The 19,306-nt window shown below is 39.3% G+C and overlaps 1 protein-coding gene across 1 annotated transcript in view; it reads right to left on the bottom strand.

Annotated features, from left to right (window-relative positions):
- Positions 1–18,132, bottom strand: part of RHEB (Ras homolog, mTORC1 binding) — a 72,469-nt gene extending 54,337 nt beyond the window's left edge. Inside the window, exon 1 of the mRNA XM_074193320.1 lies at positions 17,981–18,132. Within this exon, the coding sequence (XP_074049421.1) occupies positions 17,981–18,032 (52 nt within the window). The 5' untranslated portion in view covers positions 18,033–18,132. The remainder of the gene's footprint in view (positions 1–17,980) is intronic.
- Positions 18,133–19,306: the final 1,174 nt, after the last annotated feature.

Raw genomic sequence — 19,306 nt, 5'->3', positions numbered from 1 at the left:
CCATTATTCCATACTTTTAAAGTTTTAAATACTTCTCTGCTTTAAGAATTAAAATAGCATTTTACTTCATGTGATTTATGTTACCAGGCCTAATTAATAGTAGTCAATCCATGTGAATTCAGTGGTTTAGATTTTTAAAGTTATTTTGTTGTTAGATGAGAGGTATCCATACAGAAATTTAAAATGTGCTCAGAACTGTACTTGCATGTACACATGTGTAGATATACACACCCACATATGTCTCCAGATTTGGGGGGGGAGGGAAAACCTTAGTACAGATTTTTTAAATATCATCAACTTTTCCTCTCCTATTAAATTGGTCTAGCCAAAGGAAGTGGAAAAAAACCCTGAACAAAAATGGGAAAAGTAACTGGACTACATAAGCAGACATTAAGAAGGTCTGAGTTGGAGGGTACAATTTTGAGGGCACTAAGGGACTAATTTTAAAAGTATTTGGAAAAGGAAAAAAATGCTTGAAAACAATGTCAGTAATTTGATATAGGGAAAAATAAACTGATTTTGTGGACTTTGATTTTCCATAATGTCCGACTGCCAAGTTCTATCTTTTTTTTTAATAATTTTATTTTCCCCCCATTATATGTTAGAACAATTTAATATTTTGTTTTTGTTTTAAAGTTTTGAGTTCCACACTACTGTTCTATTAGAAACCAGGAGAGATGGGAATTCAGGGAAGCCTAGAGGGATTTGCATGAACTGATGCTGAGCGAGATGAGCAGAGCCAGAAAAACACTGTACACCCACCCTAATAACAACATGGGGGGTGATGACCAACCTTGATGAAAGTTGCTTATTCCATCAGTGCAACAATCAAGGACAATTTTGGGCTGTCTGCAAGGGAGAATACCCTCTGTATCCAGAGAAACAACTGTGGAGTTTGAACAAAGATCAAGGACTATTCTCTTTAATTTAGAAAAAACCTGTTATCTTTCTTATTGTCTGATCTTCCTATCTATGTTTCTTCCTTAAGCATATGATTTCTCTCTCATCACACTCAATTTGGATCAATGTATACCATGGAAACAATGTAAAGACTGACAAATTACCTTCTGTGGGGGGTGGGGGGAGGGAAGTAAGAGTAGGGGAAAAACTGTAAAACTCAAAATAAATAAAATAGTTAATAGAAAAGAAAGAAAAAGTTTTGAGTGCCAAATCTAACCTTTTTTGGCTATACATATGCAATAATGTTAAATATTTCCATATTAGTCATTTTGTACAAGACAACTCAAATAAAAAAAGTGGAAAAATTGCATGCTTCATTTTGCTCTGTATTCTGATATTACTTTTATTCTCTGAAGGCAGATAGTATGTGTCCTCATCATATTGCTAAGAGCAGTCACAGTTCATCATCATCCAACATTGCTGCTACTATGTATAACATTCTCCTGGTTCTGCTCATTTCACTTTGTTTCAGTTCATATAAGTCCAGTTTTTCTGAAATCTGCCAGCATGCCATTTATTATAGTGCAATGATATTCACACAATCATATATTATTACAGACTTTTTCAACCATTCCCCAGTTGATGGGCATTCCTTCAGTTTCAATCACGATAAAAAACCTGCTATAAATATTTTTGTACAAATAGGGAGAGCAAGTGAGTTAAGACCTTTCAAAAAATGTCTTTGGGATACAGACTTAGCAAGTGATATTGCTGGACCACAGAGTATGCAGTTTTATTGCCCTTTGGGCATAGTTCCAAACTGCTCTCCAGAATGACTGGATTAGTTCACAACTCCATCAACACTACATTACTGTCCCAGTTTTCTCACATCTCCCATTTTTTGTTATATTGGCCATTAATAGGTGTGAGTTGATTTAAATTGAATTTCTCTTAAGCAATTGTCATTTAGAGCATTTTTTCACATGATTATGGTTAGCTTTGATTTGTCTGAAAACTCAGGCTTTGTTTCTTTTTTAAAAATTCAACCTAGAGGGGCAGCTAGGTGGCACAGTGGATAGAGCACCAGCTTTGGAGTCAGGAGTACCTGGGTTCAAATCCAACCTCAGACACTTAATAATTACCTAGCTGTGTGGCCTTGGGCAAGCCACTTAACTTCATTGCCTTGAAAAATTAAAAAAAAAAAATTCAACCAAGAGAGACTATCAAGATCCAACCAATATGCCTACTTATGTAAAATCATTTATACAAAATGAGACATTTTTGATGATAGCATTATAAGAGCAGAGTCATGTTTTCATAATTGATCAAATTTTTGTCATCATACAATTGGCCGAAAGGTTTAGCAAATTAAGATTATATTGTTCACTATGAAAGTAGTATTTGATGTGGTAGAACCCCACCCATATGCTCTATTTCTTCTCCAGCAAATTGTCTTCTTTTATTCCTTCACTTATCTTCAGTCTCTCTAATGGTAAATTGCTTGTTATCACACACCCATGTGGTCCCTCCCTCATCCTTACAAAATCCTCATTAGATCCCACAATCTCCACTAATTGTCCTATATAGCTTAACTTCCTTTCTCATCTAAATTCCTTGAAAAGGTCATTTGCAATTGACTTTTTTCAGTCTAGATTCATTGTCAAAATTCCTCCCTCACCCCATTTTCTAGGCTTCTTGAACTTTTTACACATCACAATACAACCTCCAGTGACTCTGGACCGTACTTTCTTTTTTCCTTTTTTAGGTTTTTGCAAGGCAAATGGGGTTAAGTGGCTTGCCCAAGGCCACACAGTTAGGTAATTATTAAGTGTCTGAGACCGGATTTGAACCCAGGTACTCCTGACTCCAGGGCTGGTGCTTTATCCACCTAGCCTCCCCTGGATTGTACTTTCATGAAGACCCTTTAAGGATTTTCCCTGGTTATGGTTCATATCAGAAATTCTCATCTTTCTTATCCCTGTCTCCTATTTCCTTAGCATCCCTAGAATCTTCCCTCTGTTAATTACTTCCTAATGATCCTCTAAGATAATTTGTCCAGTTATTTGCAGGTTGTCTCCTCCATTAGATTGTGACCTGCTTGAGGGCTGGGATCTTTCTTAGGTACTTCTCTATGTCCTCAGGTCTCAGCATAGTGCCTTGTATTCAGTCTAAGCTCCTAATGAATGCTTGTGGCTGACAACCTTTTCCTTGGTGGTATGCCCTCTCTTCTCACCTCCACCTTCTGATTTCCTTCAAATCTGGGTTCAAAAACTACCTTCTGCAAGAACCCTTTCCCAGGCCCCATCTCCCTTCCCCCCCCTTGCTCTGAGATCACTTCCCAGTCATCCTGTATCCATCTTGTATATACAGAGCTGCTGTTTCCCCAATAGGATGTGAATACCTTGGGGGCAGGGTCCCCATTTCTCGCCTTTCTTTGAATCCTCAGTGCCTAGTACAATGTCTGGGGCATATGAAGGTACTATACCAATGCTCATCAATGGACTTGAACAAAACTTCCCATTCAAGACTCTCCTCCAATAAGGGTCAGCATGGAGTCCATGTCGGGTTCTCTATATGCTGCTCTTTGGAGATGTCTTTATTCTAATTGGATCAAATCCCAGAACACTGCAGAGCCAAATAATAAAGACTATTATTTGTCATAATCACTCAATGTAAGTGTTTTAACTACAGACAAAATAAAATACCAAGTGGATGAAGAATGCCAATGACACATAGAAGAAAAATCTATTATTGCTTGTCCATCACCACATATACCTAGGATAGATATTCAAGTGGTCAACTGGTTAGGTCCAAAAGTGAACAAAAGGAGGAGTGAAGGCTTGGATGCTTCTGAGAAATAGCCATGTTCCTTTTAGGGACCTGGAGCTTTTCCCTAAAAGAAAGACCCATCTTATTAACAACAATATTCTTATGCTATGTTTTATAAATGACTAGTCTACTTCAGTTGTTGAATAAGACAACTCAAGAGGTCAAGGTAGAAACATGGTAGGTTATAAGGAAGCCATAATACATATAAGAATACAGGATGTAATCAGAGTAACTAACAAGATGACCCAAAAAATGATGGTTAATAGGGGAACATTGTAGGGAATTGGGGAGAGATAGATAGGGTTCATTTACAAACAACTATTTAAGTCAGACTCCTTCTGCATTTTTAAAAAGCAACAGTGAGTCATGTAAACAGATGAATAGCAAGGTAATAATAGCAATAGAACCATCAACCAAAATACCAATCAACTTGAAACTTCAAGGGAAACAGCTACACATCACTTGCTTGACTTCCCTTAACTTGAAGCAGCTAGGTGGTAAAGTAGACAGAAATTTGAACTTGAAATCAAGAAGATCTTAATTGACTCATTTTTATGAACCTGGGTAAGTCACTTTAACCCTGATTACCTTGCATCCAGTCATCCTGATCTATATCTGGTCAATGGAGCCAGATAACCCTCACTCAAATCCAATTTACCTACATGTTATGGCACCACAGCCCCGATGTCATAGTTTTCCATTATTTTCTTTGTGAACCTCAATTTCTTCACCTCCAAAATAAAGGGCATTTCTGGATTTCACATTTTTTTTTTTAGGTTTTTGCAAGGCAATGGGGTTAAGTGTCTGAGGCCAGATTTGAACTCAGGTACTCCTGACTACAGGGTCAGTGCTCTATCCACTGTACCACCTAGCAGCCCCTGTATAAAGGGCATTTCTAAGGTAAAATTACAGGTCTACTACAATTGCTCTATTTTTATGAACTGAAGAGAAATATGAAAACAAAAGTTACTTTTTTTCCCCTAAAAGAATGTGGAGAATCTGTCCACAGGGCAAAAGAAAGATTATTAAAAGTTGAAAAATACAATGAGAAGTAAACATTAAAGGAGCTCTGATTATCAGAGATGAAGAAAAACCTGAGGCACCATTGTGAAGTACCTCCAAATTCCTGTAGATCTAAGTGGATCCAATATGCTACATTCCTTCAAGGGAAAATAAAAGGAAATGAGTTTACACTAAAGCATGAAAAATTTAGGTTAGAGCAGAGTAAGAACTTTTTTTGTCAATCTTGTTAAACAGTGGGAAAAATTGCCAAGAAAGAATATGGAATTAGTTTCTTAAGAGCCTTTAAAAAAGACAGTTGTTATTTAACAATGAATGTTTGCCAAGAATTTAGACAAGATAATCTCTGTAGATTTCTCCCAGCTCCATTATTCTAAAAATTAAACATTTTAGTTACACTAAAGAATGACATTTGCTGGTTGAAAAGAGCGAGAAAGAACAAGGAGGTCTTCAAATTATGTCATTCAATTCAACCAGTATTTACATTAAATACCTATTGTGTAGAGTACTGGAGTATTATGTTAGGCACTGGGGGTCCTTAACCAACCACTTTTACCATATATTTACCTACAGGTGAGCAAAGTAGCTAATAAATCTAAACACCCCCCCCCCCCAACCACAGGTCTTATTACATGTGGTCTAAAGATCAACGGGCCCTGCCAGGTACTCCACGGACATCCAACTCTCCAATCAATGGTCTGTTTCAAATAGAATGTGAATTCTTTGAGAACAGAGATTGGCTTATTTTTTTTCTCTGTGGATTCTCAGTGCCTTGTACAGTGTTTAATACCTAAGTACTTGGAAATTCTTTTCCATTATACTGCACTATGTAAATTTTAATTATTGCTATTGACAGATGTAGAATTTACAGTTCAAAATTCGTTAGGATTTCCAAGTATCCCTGATTTCATCACCAGTGTTGTACACCAAAACAGACCAAAATCACTCCATGTCTTCTTATTAAATAGGCTAGAATGAGACATCAGAATGCTATCTTAAGGGCATAGTGACACCCCCAAAGGAAAACCTATGATTGAAAACTAGAACCATGACAATGGGAATCCAAAAAAACAGGTGTAATACTCCATAGCAAGCATTACATAAAGGGGAAGGAGGGAACACATTAAAAAAGTGAGTCAGTCCCCTGCTCTAAAGGAGCTCACACCCTAATGGATGGGTGAGAGAAGGGGGAGGGTATAAAAGATGACAACCATAGAAGAGAATTCACTTGGAGGGTAGATGAAAAGGCTAGCCAATTCTAAGGCTACAGCAATGGAATAGATGAGACTTGTTAAATGGACCCAGGGATAGGAAAGCTGGTGGTCCTCCACTTTACTAAAAGGCTTATAGAATTACTACATAGTAAGCACTTTCTATCTAATCATCTCATGACAGAGACAGTGGGAGTTGGGGGGAATGTCACTGATGCAAAGGAGTATCTACTAGATCATAAGTTTGTAATTAGGGTCCACAGACTGATTTGTATATAGATTTTAGGGGGTTCATGAACTTGGGTAGAAAAAATAAATTTTTCTTTTCACTGACTTCTGATTAAACTTTACATTTTCTTTAACTGTGAAAATAAAATATTCTGAAAAGGCATTCAAAGGCTTCAAAAGATTGATGAATGGGTCTGTGACAGTTAAAAAAAATTAAGAACTCTTATTCTAGGTTAACATCTATTAACTGAGCCTGAAATAGCAAATGATGAATAATAAGTGGAAAGAGCATTTGAATCAGAATTAACCAACTAACCAGTACTTATTAAATACCTCTTACAGGTTTGGCCTGGTGCTAAGCAATTAAATTGCAAAGGGAAAAGATTGTCCTTGTCCTCAAGGAGATCACAATCTAAAGGAGGAGACACAAACTTCTATGAATCAACAAGACATATAGGCTAAATTGGAAATAACCAACAGATCAAAGGTGATAGAATCAAGGAGGATAAGGAAAAGCTTCCTATAGAAGTGAGATTGTAGTTGAGGCTTGAAGGAAACTAGGAAGCAAAGATAAGAAAATCACAGGCAACAGCCAATGAAGATTCTTAATTGTTCAAGTAATAGCATGGAGACCAATGTAAATGATTAAAGAGTAGGTAAGGGGAGGGAAAAGAGCTGTTTAAGACTAGAAAGATAAGAAGGAAAAGGTCCTGAAAAGCTTTAAATGCCCAAGGATTTTTTAAATTTGGTCCTAAAGATTTTAGACTGGAGTTGATTGAGTGGCAGTGCCTGCACCTTAGTGGAAAGACTAGTAGCAATGTCAGGGAAGGGGGTTGGGAGGGGTAGGTAGAATACTTGAAATATGATGAATATGGGGTGGCTAGGTGGTGTAGTGGATAAAGCACTGGCCTTGGAGTCAGGAATACCTGGGTTCAAATCTGGTCTCAGACACTTAATAATTACCTAGCTATGTGGCCTTGGGCAAGCCACTTAACCCCATTTGCCTTGCAAAAAACCTAACAAAAATATGATGAATATGAAGATAAATTTATGGGCTTTGGCGATAGGTTAGATACGGAGTGGGGAAAGGATTTGAAGATGACACCTAGGTTTCAAGCTTAGCTGCTGGGGATAAATAGTCATGAGAAAGCCAGAAAGGGGGAGGGTTTGAAGGGAAAGATATTAAGTTTCATTTTGGGCAAGATGAGTTTTAGATTTTTCTACAGCACCTCCAGTTCAATGTCCAATAAGCAATTTAAGATATGGAAGGGACAAGGCAGAGAGGGAGAGAGGGAGGGAGGGAGGGAGGGAGAAGGAGGGGAGGTTGGTTGGGATTGGATAAACAGATCTGAGAGTCAAATTAAAGAAAAGTTTAATTGAAAGAATGGAAGTTGATGAAATCAAGTCATACTGAGGAAGAAGAAAGTCCAAGACTGAGCCCCTATTTCAACACATACTCAAAAATCTTGGGCAAATTTCTTGGTTGCTTGGAACCTCAGTTTCCTCAACTGGACAGAAAATGTAAGTCAGTATGTGTTTTGTGGAAAGAACAAAGGACTTGGGAGTCAGAAAACCTGTGTTTTGAGCCTTGGCTCTAACAAGAAACAAGTGAAGCAGCAATTTGCAGGCCACAATTTCTAAATTTCAACTTCCTCATCTTGATAATCTTGACAGTAATAATCGTATTACTTACCTTGGGCAATTCTATCCCCTCAACATCTCTTCCATCCTTTCCTTTCCTTTCCATTCATTGGGCCACAACGCTGTTTCATGTCTTCCTCAACTCTCACCCTGGATTATAGCCACAGCCTCTTAACTGGACTGCCTGCACTCAATAGCCCCTCTATAGAAACCTTTATGCTTTTCTAGTAAATTAATAAACATTTCTCCAATTAAAAAACACTTTCCAGACATTTACCCATAGGAAGGTAGGTTAGGTCAAGGAAAAAAAAAACGATGAAAGTAAGAAACCAAGGGGGGGAGAAGGGGGAACCATCCTTTGTTTGTCTGTATAAGAACCTTGACTTTGCTTGTGACTTACCCAAGTCAACAAAATTTGATACTAAAAAGTACTTAGAATGCAAGTAATCAAAAGTTAGCTGAATTTATTGAGCTGAAGAAATCACCAAATCAAAAAAGAAAAAAAGGAAAGAGATGAGGGCCCAAGACAAAGTCTTTTGAGGAGCTATAATCTGGATATTAAAGATTCCACAAACAAACTACTAGGAAGGCCAAGAAAAACCAGAGAGAACAAAGTCATAAAAACCTAGACTAGACAGAAGTAGGGAATTACCCTCTTTTCCATTCAGAGGGAAGTTGCCCCCTCCACCCTTACAATTCCTGAGGGGAATGATCAAGCAATGAAATTAATAGCTGTAGTTGAAGATTATCAATTACTATAATTGTTTGTATCAATTTCTGTTCTCAAATGTTAATTCAAAACTTTTTAACCATGTTATTTTCCAGGGGCGGCTAGGTGGCACAGTGGATAAAACACCGGCCTTGGAGTCAGGAGTACCTGGGTTCAAATCCAACCTCAGACACTTAATAATTACCTAGCTGTGTGGCCTTGGGCAAGCCACTTAACTCTATTTGCCTTAACAAAAAAAAAAAACCTAAAAAAAACCATGTTATTTTCCTTCACAATGATGATAAATATTTCTGCAAACTGTCTCGGGAGAAAAGAAGGACATAAGAGTAGTAGGGTGAGGGAAGGCATGGGAGAAGACTATGGTGAATTGGACATTTCTCTTAAGCTAGAAATAACTTTAGAAAGTTAAATTAATTTTAAAATTTGATCTGTGTTCTAATCTGTGCCTATGCTGTAAAGAAAAATATTATTTTTTTTCTTTGACACCTTTCAATATTTCCTCCACACAGCTGTCAAAGTGATATTTCTTTCTTTTTCTTTTTTTTGGTTTTCGCAAGGCAAACGGGGTTAAGTGGCTTGCCCAAGGCCACACAGTGCTAGGTGGCGTAGTGGATAAAGCACCGGCCCTGGAGTCAGGAGTACCTGGGTTCAAATCTGGTCTCAGACACTAAATAATTACCTAGCTGTGTGGCCTTGGGCAAGCCACCCCATTTGCCTTGCAAAAAAACCTAAAAAAAAAAAAAGTTCAGTGGCACTAATCCTATGTATGTATGAATGTACAAACACACACACACCCACACACCCCCAGTTTTGGAAACAAGTTAAAGTTGCTGAGAATCTGGCTCTGGATTCCTTACCCTATTCATCTAATTCTGCAGCTGAATTCTGTAATGTGCTATTCCCCACAATTCAGTACCTGAGCTGTTCAACAGAAACAACTGTCTACTATGTTCACTTTTTCTATCTTTCCCAGGTGAAGCCTTTCATTTTTTAGGTTTATTTCCCATTACAGTCATCATACATTCCACATATCAGTCAATCTGTTGTTCCTTTACACTACACTCTTCCTGGCCTTTGGAGAAATCCCACACATGAGACATGAAACTTATTGTGCTCGCTTGGAATCCTCAATTCCTCCCAAGCTCAGCTCAACTCAACTCTTTCAAAAAGCCTTTCCAGATTCCCTTAGTTTTTACCAGCTCTTTCCCAAACCATTCACAAATTACACACACACACACACACTCTTTATATGCTGGTTGTAGTTATTTGTGCATGTCTTTATCTCCCTCTTCTTCCCCATGTAAATTCCAGGAGAGCAGACATTGTCTCCTTTTTGAGATATTTATTTGTATTTTTATCCTGGTATATAAAAGGTTTTTAATACATGATTTTTAAGTACAAGTGCTTTGTAAACTTAGCTGTACTTTGTGAGCTAAGTTGTTAATATTTTTACATTTGCCTATCTCACAAGGCTTTGACAAGGCTAAAATGAAAATTATACATAAAGGTGCTTTGCAAAATGTAAATCACCATTCTAAATGGTAGTAGAATCTAAATTTCTTGAGAACAAGGTTATTCTCTTTTACATCCCAAGTAACAGTGAGACAATTTATCAAGTCTATAGTGAGCTAAATAAATTTTTAATAATAGAAATCATCTTTCTAACAAACCAAGAAGCTCTCTCTTATCTAATCCTATTTTCTTAAATCTAAATTCAGGCCTTTGTGTTTTTGTTTGGTGTAATGCTTTATTCCAGCCTGTTGAGATTTTAAAACTGGACCATCAGCATCCTCTGCACTACTTATTCTGCCACTGTCCTCCCTCCAATTAAGTCCCAAATAAAGAAACATGTCTTCCACTTATTAATCTAGGAATATAAAACTCCATTCAATAAACATTAAAGGTACATAGAACAGTATAATAAGGCCTGAGTTATTCCTAGATTGGCCAGAAGAGAGCACTGGGCTTGGAATCAGGAAGACTCATCCTTCATGAGTTTAAAATCAGCCTCAGACACCTATGTGACCCCGAGCAAATGAGTTGGAGAAAGAAAAGGCAAACCATTCCTATCTTTACCTAGAAAACCCAAAATGAGGTCACAGAGTCAAACACAACTGATCCAGCTACAAAAATCTCTAAAGTCTAGAAAATTATTCTGATTTCAAAATTAATACAAGAAGCACACTTTATATTCTTTCATATCCACCAATTAACTTACTAAGTAGCAACCTAGAGCTCAGAAGATTAACTTGGAAGGGGAAAGGGATACTTTTTGGTGACAGCTGAGAGAGGATTGGATATTCCAAGTAAGAAGCAGCCACACATTTCATCCTAGTCAGATGCACCCACTTTTCAGGTGTGGATCAAGTTACTGTACTTGGCTCTTAAATAAGACTCTGGAGCTTGGAAGGGACCTCAGAGGCCAGTCCTAACTCTCTAATTTTACAGATGAAGAAAGTGAGACCCAGAGAGATAAAGGTAATCAAGGTCTCACAGTAAATAGCAAGACCACTTAGATGCTTAAGGTTCTGAATTCAGGGGGAGGCTAGGGGGTGCAGTGGATAGAGCACTAGCCTTGGAGTCAGGAGTACCTGGGTTCAAATAAGACCTCAGGCACTTAATAATTACCTAGCCCCATGGCCCTGGGCAAACCACTTAACCCCACAGCCTTGAAAAATCTAAAAAAAAAAAAGATTCTGATCTCTCTCCATGGTAAAAGAATAAACTTCTCACTTAATGTTTTTTCCACTTGACTTCATCAAAATTGTGAAAGGAAGAGTCTTACTCTAGTGCAATCCTTGAAAATTTTTATTAGTCTGAGATTATTCCCATTTACTCAAGAAAAGTAACTTCAGTTGCACTGAAGACAGAGATAAAATTAAAGTTAGTTAAAATTTAGAGATCAAATTTGTCCCCCTTTCTTTGGTTATTTTTTTCTTTGCTATTCTGAATGAACATGAGATTACTATCTGTGATTATTTAAAAGGTGGTATATTTATTTAGAAGTTCCATTTCGAGTTTAAGCATTTTAGACTGAGAGGCTGCTCAAGTTCTAGCATACTGTTATAAGGCTCTGCCAGAGGACTGGGGATACTCTGGTTAGGGGGAAAGGGATATAATTACTATCACAGAATAGGAGGGGAAAAAATCATGGCAAAGGAAATTTGGCAGATATTCACAACCAGGTAACTTGACACACTGTTTGACCAGGTTTTAACCATAAAAAAAGTTCATCTAGAATGGATTTCTGATTATATGAACTGTTCTATTAAGAAAAATATTCTCAGAAGCATGATTCCATTATCTTTTCAGTTCCCCGTTACAAAACTAAAGTAATGACAAAAACATCAGGTGAGTACTATCTAATAAGATACTCAAAAATCCAACCAACCAATATAAAAAAGATTATTTTCTTGGCAGTTAAAAGATAAATTCAAATGTTTCTAGTCCTTCAGAACAATACTTTTTGTATCACCTGCATTTCTATTAGTGTGATTAGCCCTTGGGGAAATCCAAGATCTAGTGCCAAAGGTCACATCTTTTGTCAGTCAAAAAGAAGGGAAGCCTACATGAGCAGTTTTCTTTTATGACAAAAGAAAAACTGGACATGTTGAGAGTTGTCCCACAAATGACATATTAGATTATGGGAGAAACAAACTATGGGATAATTGCTATCATAACATAATACATTTTGGAAAAATATGATTAATTTTAATACACCAGAGTTTTAAAAACCAGTTCACTCTGAGGTTATACTAAGGGCATCCAAATATCATTTAGCACTTTAAAAATATTAACTGAAAGGTTAGAATAATATGAGAAATGAGACACTTAGAAGAGATTCTAAAAACATCAACCTTCAAATTACTAGATATTTTCCATAAGGAGAAGATGATAATTTAGATTACAGTACTCTTCAATAACCTACTTAACTTCATTAGACTCTATATTATGTAAAACACTGGTCCTATTAAAATACTCACTGAGTCAGTGTTACTCCCAGCTTCCTCTACATCTGATTCATTTTGGTCTTCTTGGCAAGCTAATAATTTTAGTAATTTGGAAAGAGGGCAAATTTTTCTTTAGCTAGCTAGCTCCTCAAGGGCAGGGACTATCTCTTGCCTCTTTTTTGATATTCCCATTATTCATCACAGTACCTGGCCCATAGTAGGCACTTACAGAAAAGGATTTCCTACATTTCAGACCCTATCTTTCCCATTCCTGTTTCTATGTCCTCTAACAAACCTTATTACAAGTTAAAATGATAGAAAAAAACAGACAAAGGCGATAGAAAAAAACAGACAAAGGCTTCTGTCATATTAGGTGATGCCTCTAAGGATGCATTACATAAAAACATGAATGAAATTCATCCATCTGTTTTATTTATTTTTCTTAATACAAGAAAGCATTGGGGCAGCTAGGTGATACAGCAGATAAAGCACTGACCCTGGAATCAGGAGGACCTGAGTTCAAATTGGACCTCAGACACTTAATAATTACCTAGCTATGTGTCCTTGGGCAAGTCATTTAAGCCATTGCCTTGCAAAAACCAAAAAAAGAAAAAATACAAGGAAGAGTTGAGGGAAATTTCTGCCCCCAAGGATCTCCCTTGATAACAAATCCAAAGAACAAATGTTTCTTCTCATTTTCTCTAATGTCCTAGAAGGATGTTAAGAATTTTTAATACAAGTACTAAAACACTTGGTTGTACTAAAGATGTTTGATAAATTTGGAGTACTACTCATTAAAAAGAGGTTGAAGGTCACAATGTTAGGTGACCCCAAAACTAACTTTACACATCAATGAACAAGTATTTATTAAGTCCCTATCACTCACTTGCCAGACATCATAGATACAAAAATGAAAAAGTCCCCATTCTCAAGAACAGTCTATTTGGGGGAGAAAATATGTACACTTAAGTCATATATAAAGGAGTCTGGAGGAAAGGCATAATTAGCAACTCGGGGGTGGAGGTCAGAATAGACTTGGTATGTATAAAGTTTAAGAGAGGGAATTTTAAGATGTGGGAAATGAGAAAGGGAATATGTTGCAAGCAGAAGAGACAGTTCAAGTGGAGATAAGGGAGTATATACTGTGACCAGAAAGAAGACTTATAGTAATGTATAAAAAGGCTGGAAAGATAAGACTAAATTGTTAAAGTCTTTAAACAATACACATACAGAAGCAACAAGAAACTACTGGAATTCATGGAATAGAAGGACACTTAGCCAAATGCATATTTTACAAAAAGTACTATGGCAGCTATGTGGAGGATGGATAGGAAGACAGAGACAATACTGTCTCAAGAGACAAGCAGAGATGTTCAGGGCCTGAATTATGGTGGCAACCAAGTAGGACATTAGAAATAAATCATACCTTGTGTGAGTAGGAAGAGCAAGCACAAATGGTACCCATGCATCTCAACCAAGGGACTGAACTATAGTGTTATGGAGAAAAGGATAAATTTAAGAGATATGGGGGAGATAGAAAACAAGAGCTAGCATATGTGTGACTATGTGGACTGAATGAAAATAAAGGTTCAAGAAGATATGTTGCAAACCTGAATGACTGAAAGGAAATTATTACCCTATATAGAAACATGGAAATTGAGAAAAGGGATTCCATTGAAACATAAGGAGTTTGGGAAAATCACTTTGGAATGCCTAAAAGAGTTCAGAAGACAGAACAGTGTTAAATATATAAATATGGGAGTATCAGTATAGAGAATATAATTGAAATAATGGAAACTGCTAAGATCAAAGGGACTATAAAGAGTCATGAGATATGCCCATAGTTAGGAGATGTGATATGGCTAATGATCCAGCATAGCAAACTAAGGAATTGTCTTGACAGGAAAGAGAACCAAGTGAGAACCAAGTTAGAGCAGTGTCATAAAAACCCAGGGGAGTTTTTTCATCTAGAAGTTTAAGTGGTCAAGAGAATAAATGCTACAGTTATGTAGAAAAGAAGGACTGAGAAAAAGACATCAGACAAAGTAATTAAGAGATATGACAGTCTGCTTTGGCTAGGGAAAAAGGCCATGTTTACCTATATCATATATAGAGAACTGAGTCAAATGTATAAGAATACAAATCATTCCCCAGTTGATTAATGATCAAAGAATATGAACAATTTTCAGATGAAAAAACTAAAATATATTCAATCATGAGAAAAATGCTCTAAATCACTATTAGAGAAATATGTTAAAACAGGATCTCATACCTATTGAATAGAGAGCATATACATACCCTTTGATCCAACAATATCACTACTAGATCTGCATCTCAAAGACATTACGAAAGGGAAAAGACCCACATGTACAAAAATAGTTATAGCAAAACAATGGAAATTGAGGAGATTCCCATCAACTGGGGAACAGCTGAACAAGTTCTGGTATATGAATGGAATGGAATATTACTCTACAAGAAATGATGAGCAAGCAGATTTCAAAAAAAACTGGAAAAGACTTAAATGAACTGATGCTGAGTGAAGTGAGCAGAAGGAGAACCCTGGATTAAGGAAAAGCGATACTGTGTGCTCAACTCTGACTCCTCTTCTCAGCAATACAGTAATCAAAGACAATTCTAAAAGATTTGTGATAGAAAATGCCATCCAAAGCTATGGAGTCTGAATGCAGATCAAATTCTTCTATTTTCACTTTCTCTTATTTGATTTTTGGGTTTTTCCCTTTTGTTCTGATTTTTTCACAACATGATTAATATGAAAATAAGGAAACCTGTTTAACATGAGTTTGCACATATAAACTATTGCCTAAAAAAATTTTAGAAAAATGAAATGTTGAAAAAAATGTGCTATTGAGATAAAGTTACCTGTGTGCCTTATAAATAGTACCAATCAATCTGTTAAGACAATATTTAAAACTTAAAAGTCATTACACTTACTAACTATAAGGGAAATTAATTTGCCTAGTTAAATCTGACTTTAAAAAGGAAACTTTATAAACTCAAAGCAATCCTCCTAAAGAGTGTTATATTATTGCTAGTTACTATCATTTTTACAGAATAGTAATAAATACCATTGTTAATTTTCTAGTTTATTAGCAAGTAGTGTCAATGAATCCCCAAAAAGTCCTATTAACTATTTTTGTAAAACTGCCACATAAAAACTACATTTGCTATTACATTTTTTATGTGGGTGATGAACAATAGCTAGATGGGTAGTATTTTATCTGATGAGAATATAGTTGAATGCAAAGCCTAAGCTTAGTCAGAACTTTAGAACAATAAATCCAGTTTCAGTCATCAAATTTGAAAAAGAATATTGAGAAACCAGAGACTGTCCCAAGATACATGACAAAAATGAAAAGGGGAGATGGCTAGGTGGCGCAGTGGATAAAGCACCGGCCTGGAGTCAGGAGTACCTGAGTTCAAATCCGAACTCAGACACTTAATAATTACCTAGCTGTGTGGCTTTGGGCAAGCCACTTAACTCCATTTGCCTTGCAAAAAACTAAAAAAACAAACAAACAAAAAATGAAAAGGGGCAGAAAACAGATCTTATGGTTTCTGTTGTATTTTTCATAGTGCCCTGTACTATATACTATACAAAACTGTAGCCTCTTAAATGCCATGAATAGGGAATGGAAAAAACTCTGGGTTTTAATGGGGATTGGCTTTACATATACTGAAAACTAAGCAAGAGGAAAAGAGTATAAATTAAAACTGAAGTCATTATCCTTGGATATTAACTACATTACCATCAGCATGCTAAAACCCTGAAATGGCCTCCAGAGATATAGGATAGAAGCTTTTTTTTTGTGCTCCAAAGAGGGGGAAGGGAAGCATCAATTCCACATCATTCAAACACTGATTTGCTTTAGAGCAGAGAGTTGGCTGGGTCAGAAAAGCTTGAGGTCTCATCTAATTTCATAATTCTTTGATGTCACATATATATCTAAATATGGATCATTACTGTTAAATGGGACATGGGGAGTAAGTCAGAAACCATTTCACAAGTAACAGTAACATAACTTACAGAATCTAGGTGTTCAAATGGAAGGAGTGGAGGAGGAGAGAAAGGAAGAGGAAACTGAAGAGTTCAAAGAAGGATGCTTTAGATAACTAAATGATTTAGGTTGCTGAAATTTAGAATCCTAGTCCCCACAATTCAGGTTGGATTGTACATAGTTATTTGCACATTAACTCTCCCATTAAACCATGAGCTCCTTGAGAACACCATTTTTACCTATTTTAAGGGTTTATAGCACAGTAGTTTGGACGGTAGGGGCTTAATAGACTGAATTGATGTAAAAGATTTTTTTAAGGGATATATTAAGGCTGCAACTTTTGGTAATGCATCCATCACCTTCAAAGTCAAACTCTGGAAAGAAAGAAAATCTGGAGGACTTAATAGAATAAATTCCTCCTCTAAGTCCCTGTGACATACCATGACTCTGGGAGCCACTTTCATTGAAATAACTTTCACTGGAATAACTATGAATAATATATCTCAGCCAATAGGAAATAAGAGTACAAATTTTTAAAAAGGGGTGGGTGGAAATCTGAATGAAGTTGTCACCCATATAAGTTCATCCAATGAACAGAACCAGCTGCATGCTTTCTCCTGAGTCTTGTAAACCAAAAAAGAACTCAAACTCTGTGCTCAAATCCAGTTTTTTTAAAAGCTAAAGAATACTTTTTATACCACTGTGAGAATTTTGATTTTAAAACTTGTTTCCTGAAGGTAGAAAACGTGTTCGTGTCTTCTCTTCAGCACCTAAGCACAAACTGCCTCCACTGCTTGAGAAAGCTGCCAGCTTCCAGCTCGAGATTCAAATCTATGTCAACTTCTCTCTTAAAAATAACTTTTGGAGTATTTTCTAGTCAACCTGGTTACAACCATCTGACCCTATTAAAGCGTGCCTAAGGAGAAAATGATTTTAGTTTTATGAGAGGGACCGAGGGATTTGATCTTTTCATTCTTTTCGATGTCAGACTGTTTGGTTCCTGTGTAAGTGTGTCTGCCGCATCCAGGTGGCTCCCGGATGAAAATTTGGGGTTTTTCCCCCAAGATTGAGCGAAGGCTGCTGCGAGCCGGGGCGATGGTCGCTCCGTTTGGTAAAAACGGGCCCTTTCTTCGCGGTCTCTGCGGCATCTCCGCGCAGCTGGGCGGTTTCCCGGGCTCACAAGTTCCGAGTGCGGTCCCCCCGGGCCGGGCCGGGCCGGGCCGGGCCCCGCCACCTGTGCGGCCGGCCCCGCGCCGAGGCGGAAGGAAGCGCCGGCCGGCCGCGCCGCGCTCCCCCCCAAAATGGTGGTTGCCGGGGCGGCTGGTTACGAAACAGGCGCCGCGGCCCCCGCCCCGCACACGGCCGCGCCGCGCCCGCAAACTTGGCGGGCCTCGGGCTCCCCCCGCCCCGCACCCACACGCGCGCGCGCACACGCGGGGCCGGCGCCCGACTCACCCACGGACCGGTAGCCCAGGATAGCGATCTTCCGGGACTTGGACTGCGGCATCTTCTCACGCTCCGCGGCCCCGGCCCAAACCTCATCAAGCGCGGCGGCGGCGGCGGCGGCTCCCGCTGGTGCTGGAGGCGGCGGCGGCCGGGGAGAGCGACATGCAGAGGAGAAGCGGCGGCGGCGGCGGCGGGCGCGGGCTGGGTCTCCACTCCCCCCTTCGCTCCCCCCCAACCGCCCGGAACCGACCGCGAGACACCGACCCCCTCCCCCAACAACACACACACGTGACACCGCCCGCGCCCTCCCGGTTAGGCCCCGCCCCTACGTGACCCGGGTGTCAGGCTTCCCCCGCCACCGGCACACGCACGCGCACACGCACACCCCGACTGGCTCGCGCTTCCCCGGCCCGCTCCGTCTCCACCGAGCGGAGGTGGGCTGGGGTTAAAAGAAGAAAAAAAAAAAAAAAAAAGCTGCTTCAGATTTGGGGGAAAAAGTCACGACTAAAACTCGCTGCGTCATCAACCCCCTCCTCCCCTCGGCCGCTTCTTAATTACGCTTCTTCTTCCCGAGCGCCGATTGGACGGCCATCCGCCCACTCGAGCAATGACGCGGCGGAAACTCCTTCTCCCATTGGGCCAGGGGAAGCCAAGCGGAAAGGAGGCGGCGTCGGAGGACTGGGCGGTGAGTTGGTCTCGACACCTCCGAGCTAAAAATAAATTCCTGGCATCCGCCGCGCGGCGGGGCGCCGGGGGCGTCAGCGGGCTTTGAAACGCGAGAGGGAAGGGCGGGGCAAAACGAGCTCCTCTGGGATTGGTGGAAGGCGAGCCGGGGGCGGGGCCGAGAGGAGCGAGCGCGACGGTGATTGGAGGAGAGTGCTGGGCGGTTGGTGCGGCGCGCGCCGGCTGAGTCCATAAAAGGCGCCAGGCGCGCGGCTCTGGCGCGAGAGACGCCCCGGCTCCTTGGGCCGCTGTGTCTTGCGTCTATTATAAAAATAGCCGCTTACGTGGGGCAGCCCGAGCTGTTTGATCGCTTGACCCAAGACCAGTTAGACCAGTGTGCCCTTAGCTTAGGCCCCAGTGGGCAGAGAGCTGCTCCTGCGGCCGGCAGGCACCGAGGCTAAAGCAGAAAGTCTCCTCCACGCGGCCTTGGGGGCCCCTTTCCTCGCCCCCCTCCCTCAGAGCTCCAAGTTAAACTTAGGCCGCCCCGCCCCCAGACAATTAAAGATAAATTATTAAACGTCGTGTTCAATCGTTTCTGACTTTTTCTTAAACCTTATTTGGAGTTTTCTTGGCAAAAACACGTGCCATTTTCCATTTCCTTCTCCAGCTCAT

This window comes from Macrotis lagotis, chromosome 7 (assembly GCF_037893015.1).
Source record: "Macrotis lagotis isolate mMagLag1 chromosome 7, bilby.v1.9.chrom.fasta, whole genome shotgun sequence".
NCBI classification, from domain to species: domain Eukaryota; kingdom Metazoa; phylum Chordata; class Mammalia; order Peramelemorphia; family Peramelidae; genus Macrotis; species Macrotis lagotis.
This window is presented reverse-complemented; position numbering and strand designations above follow the sequence as displayed.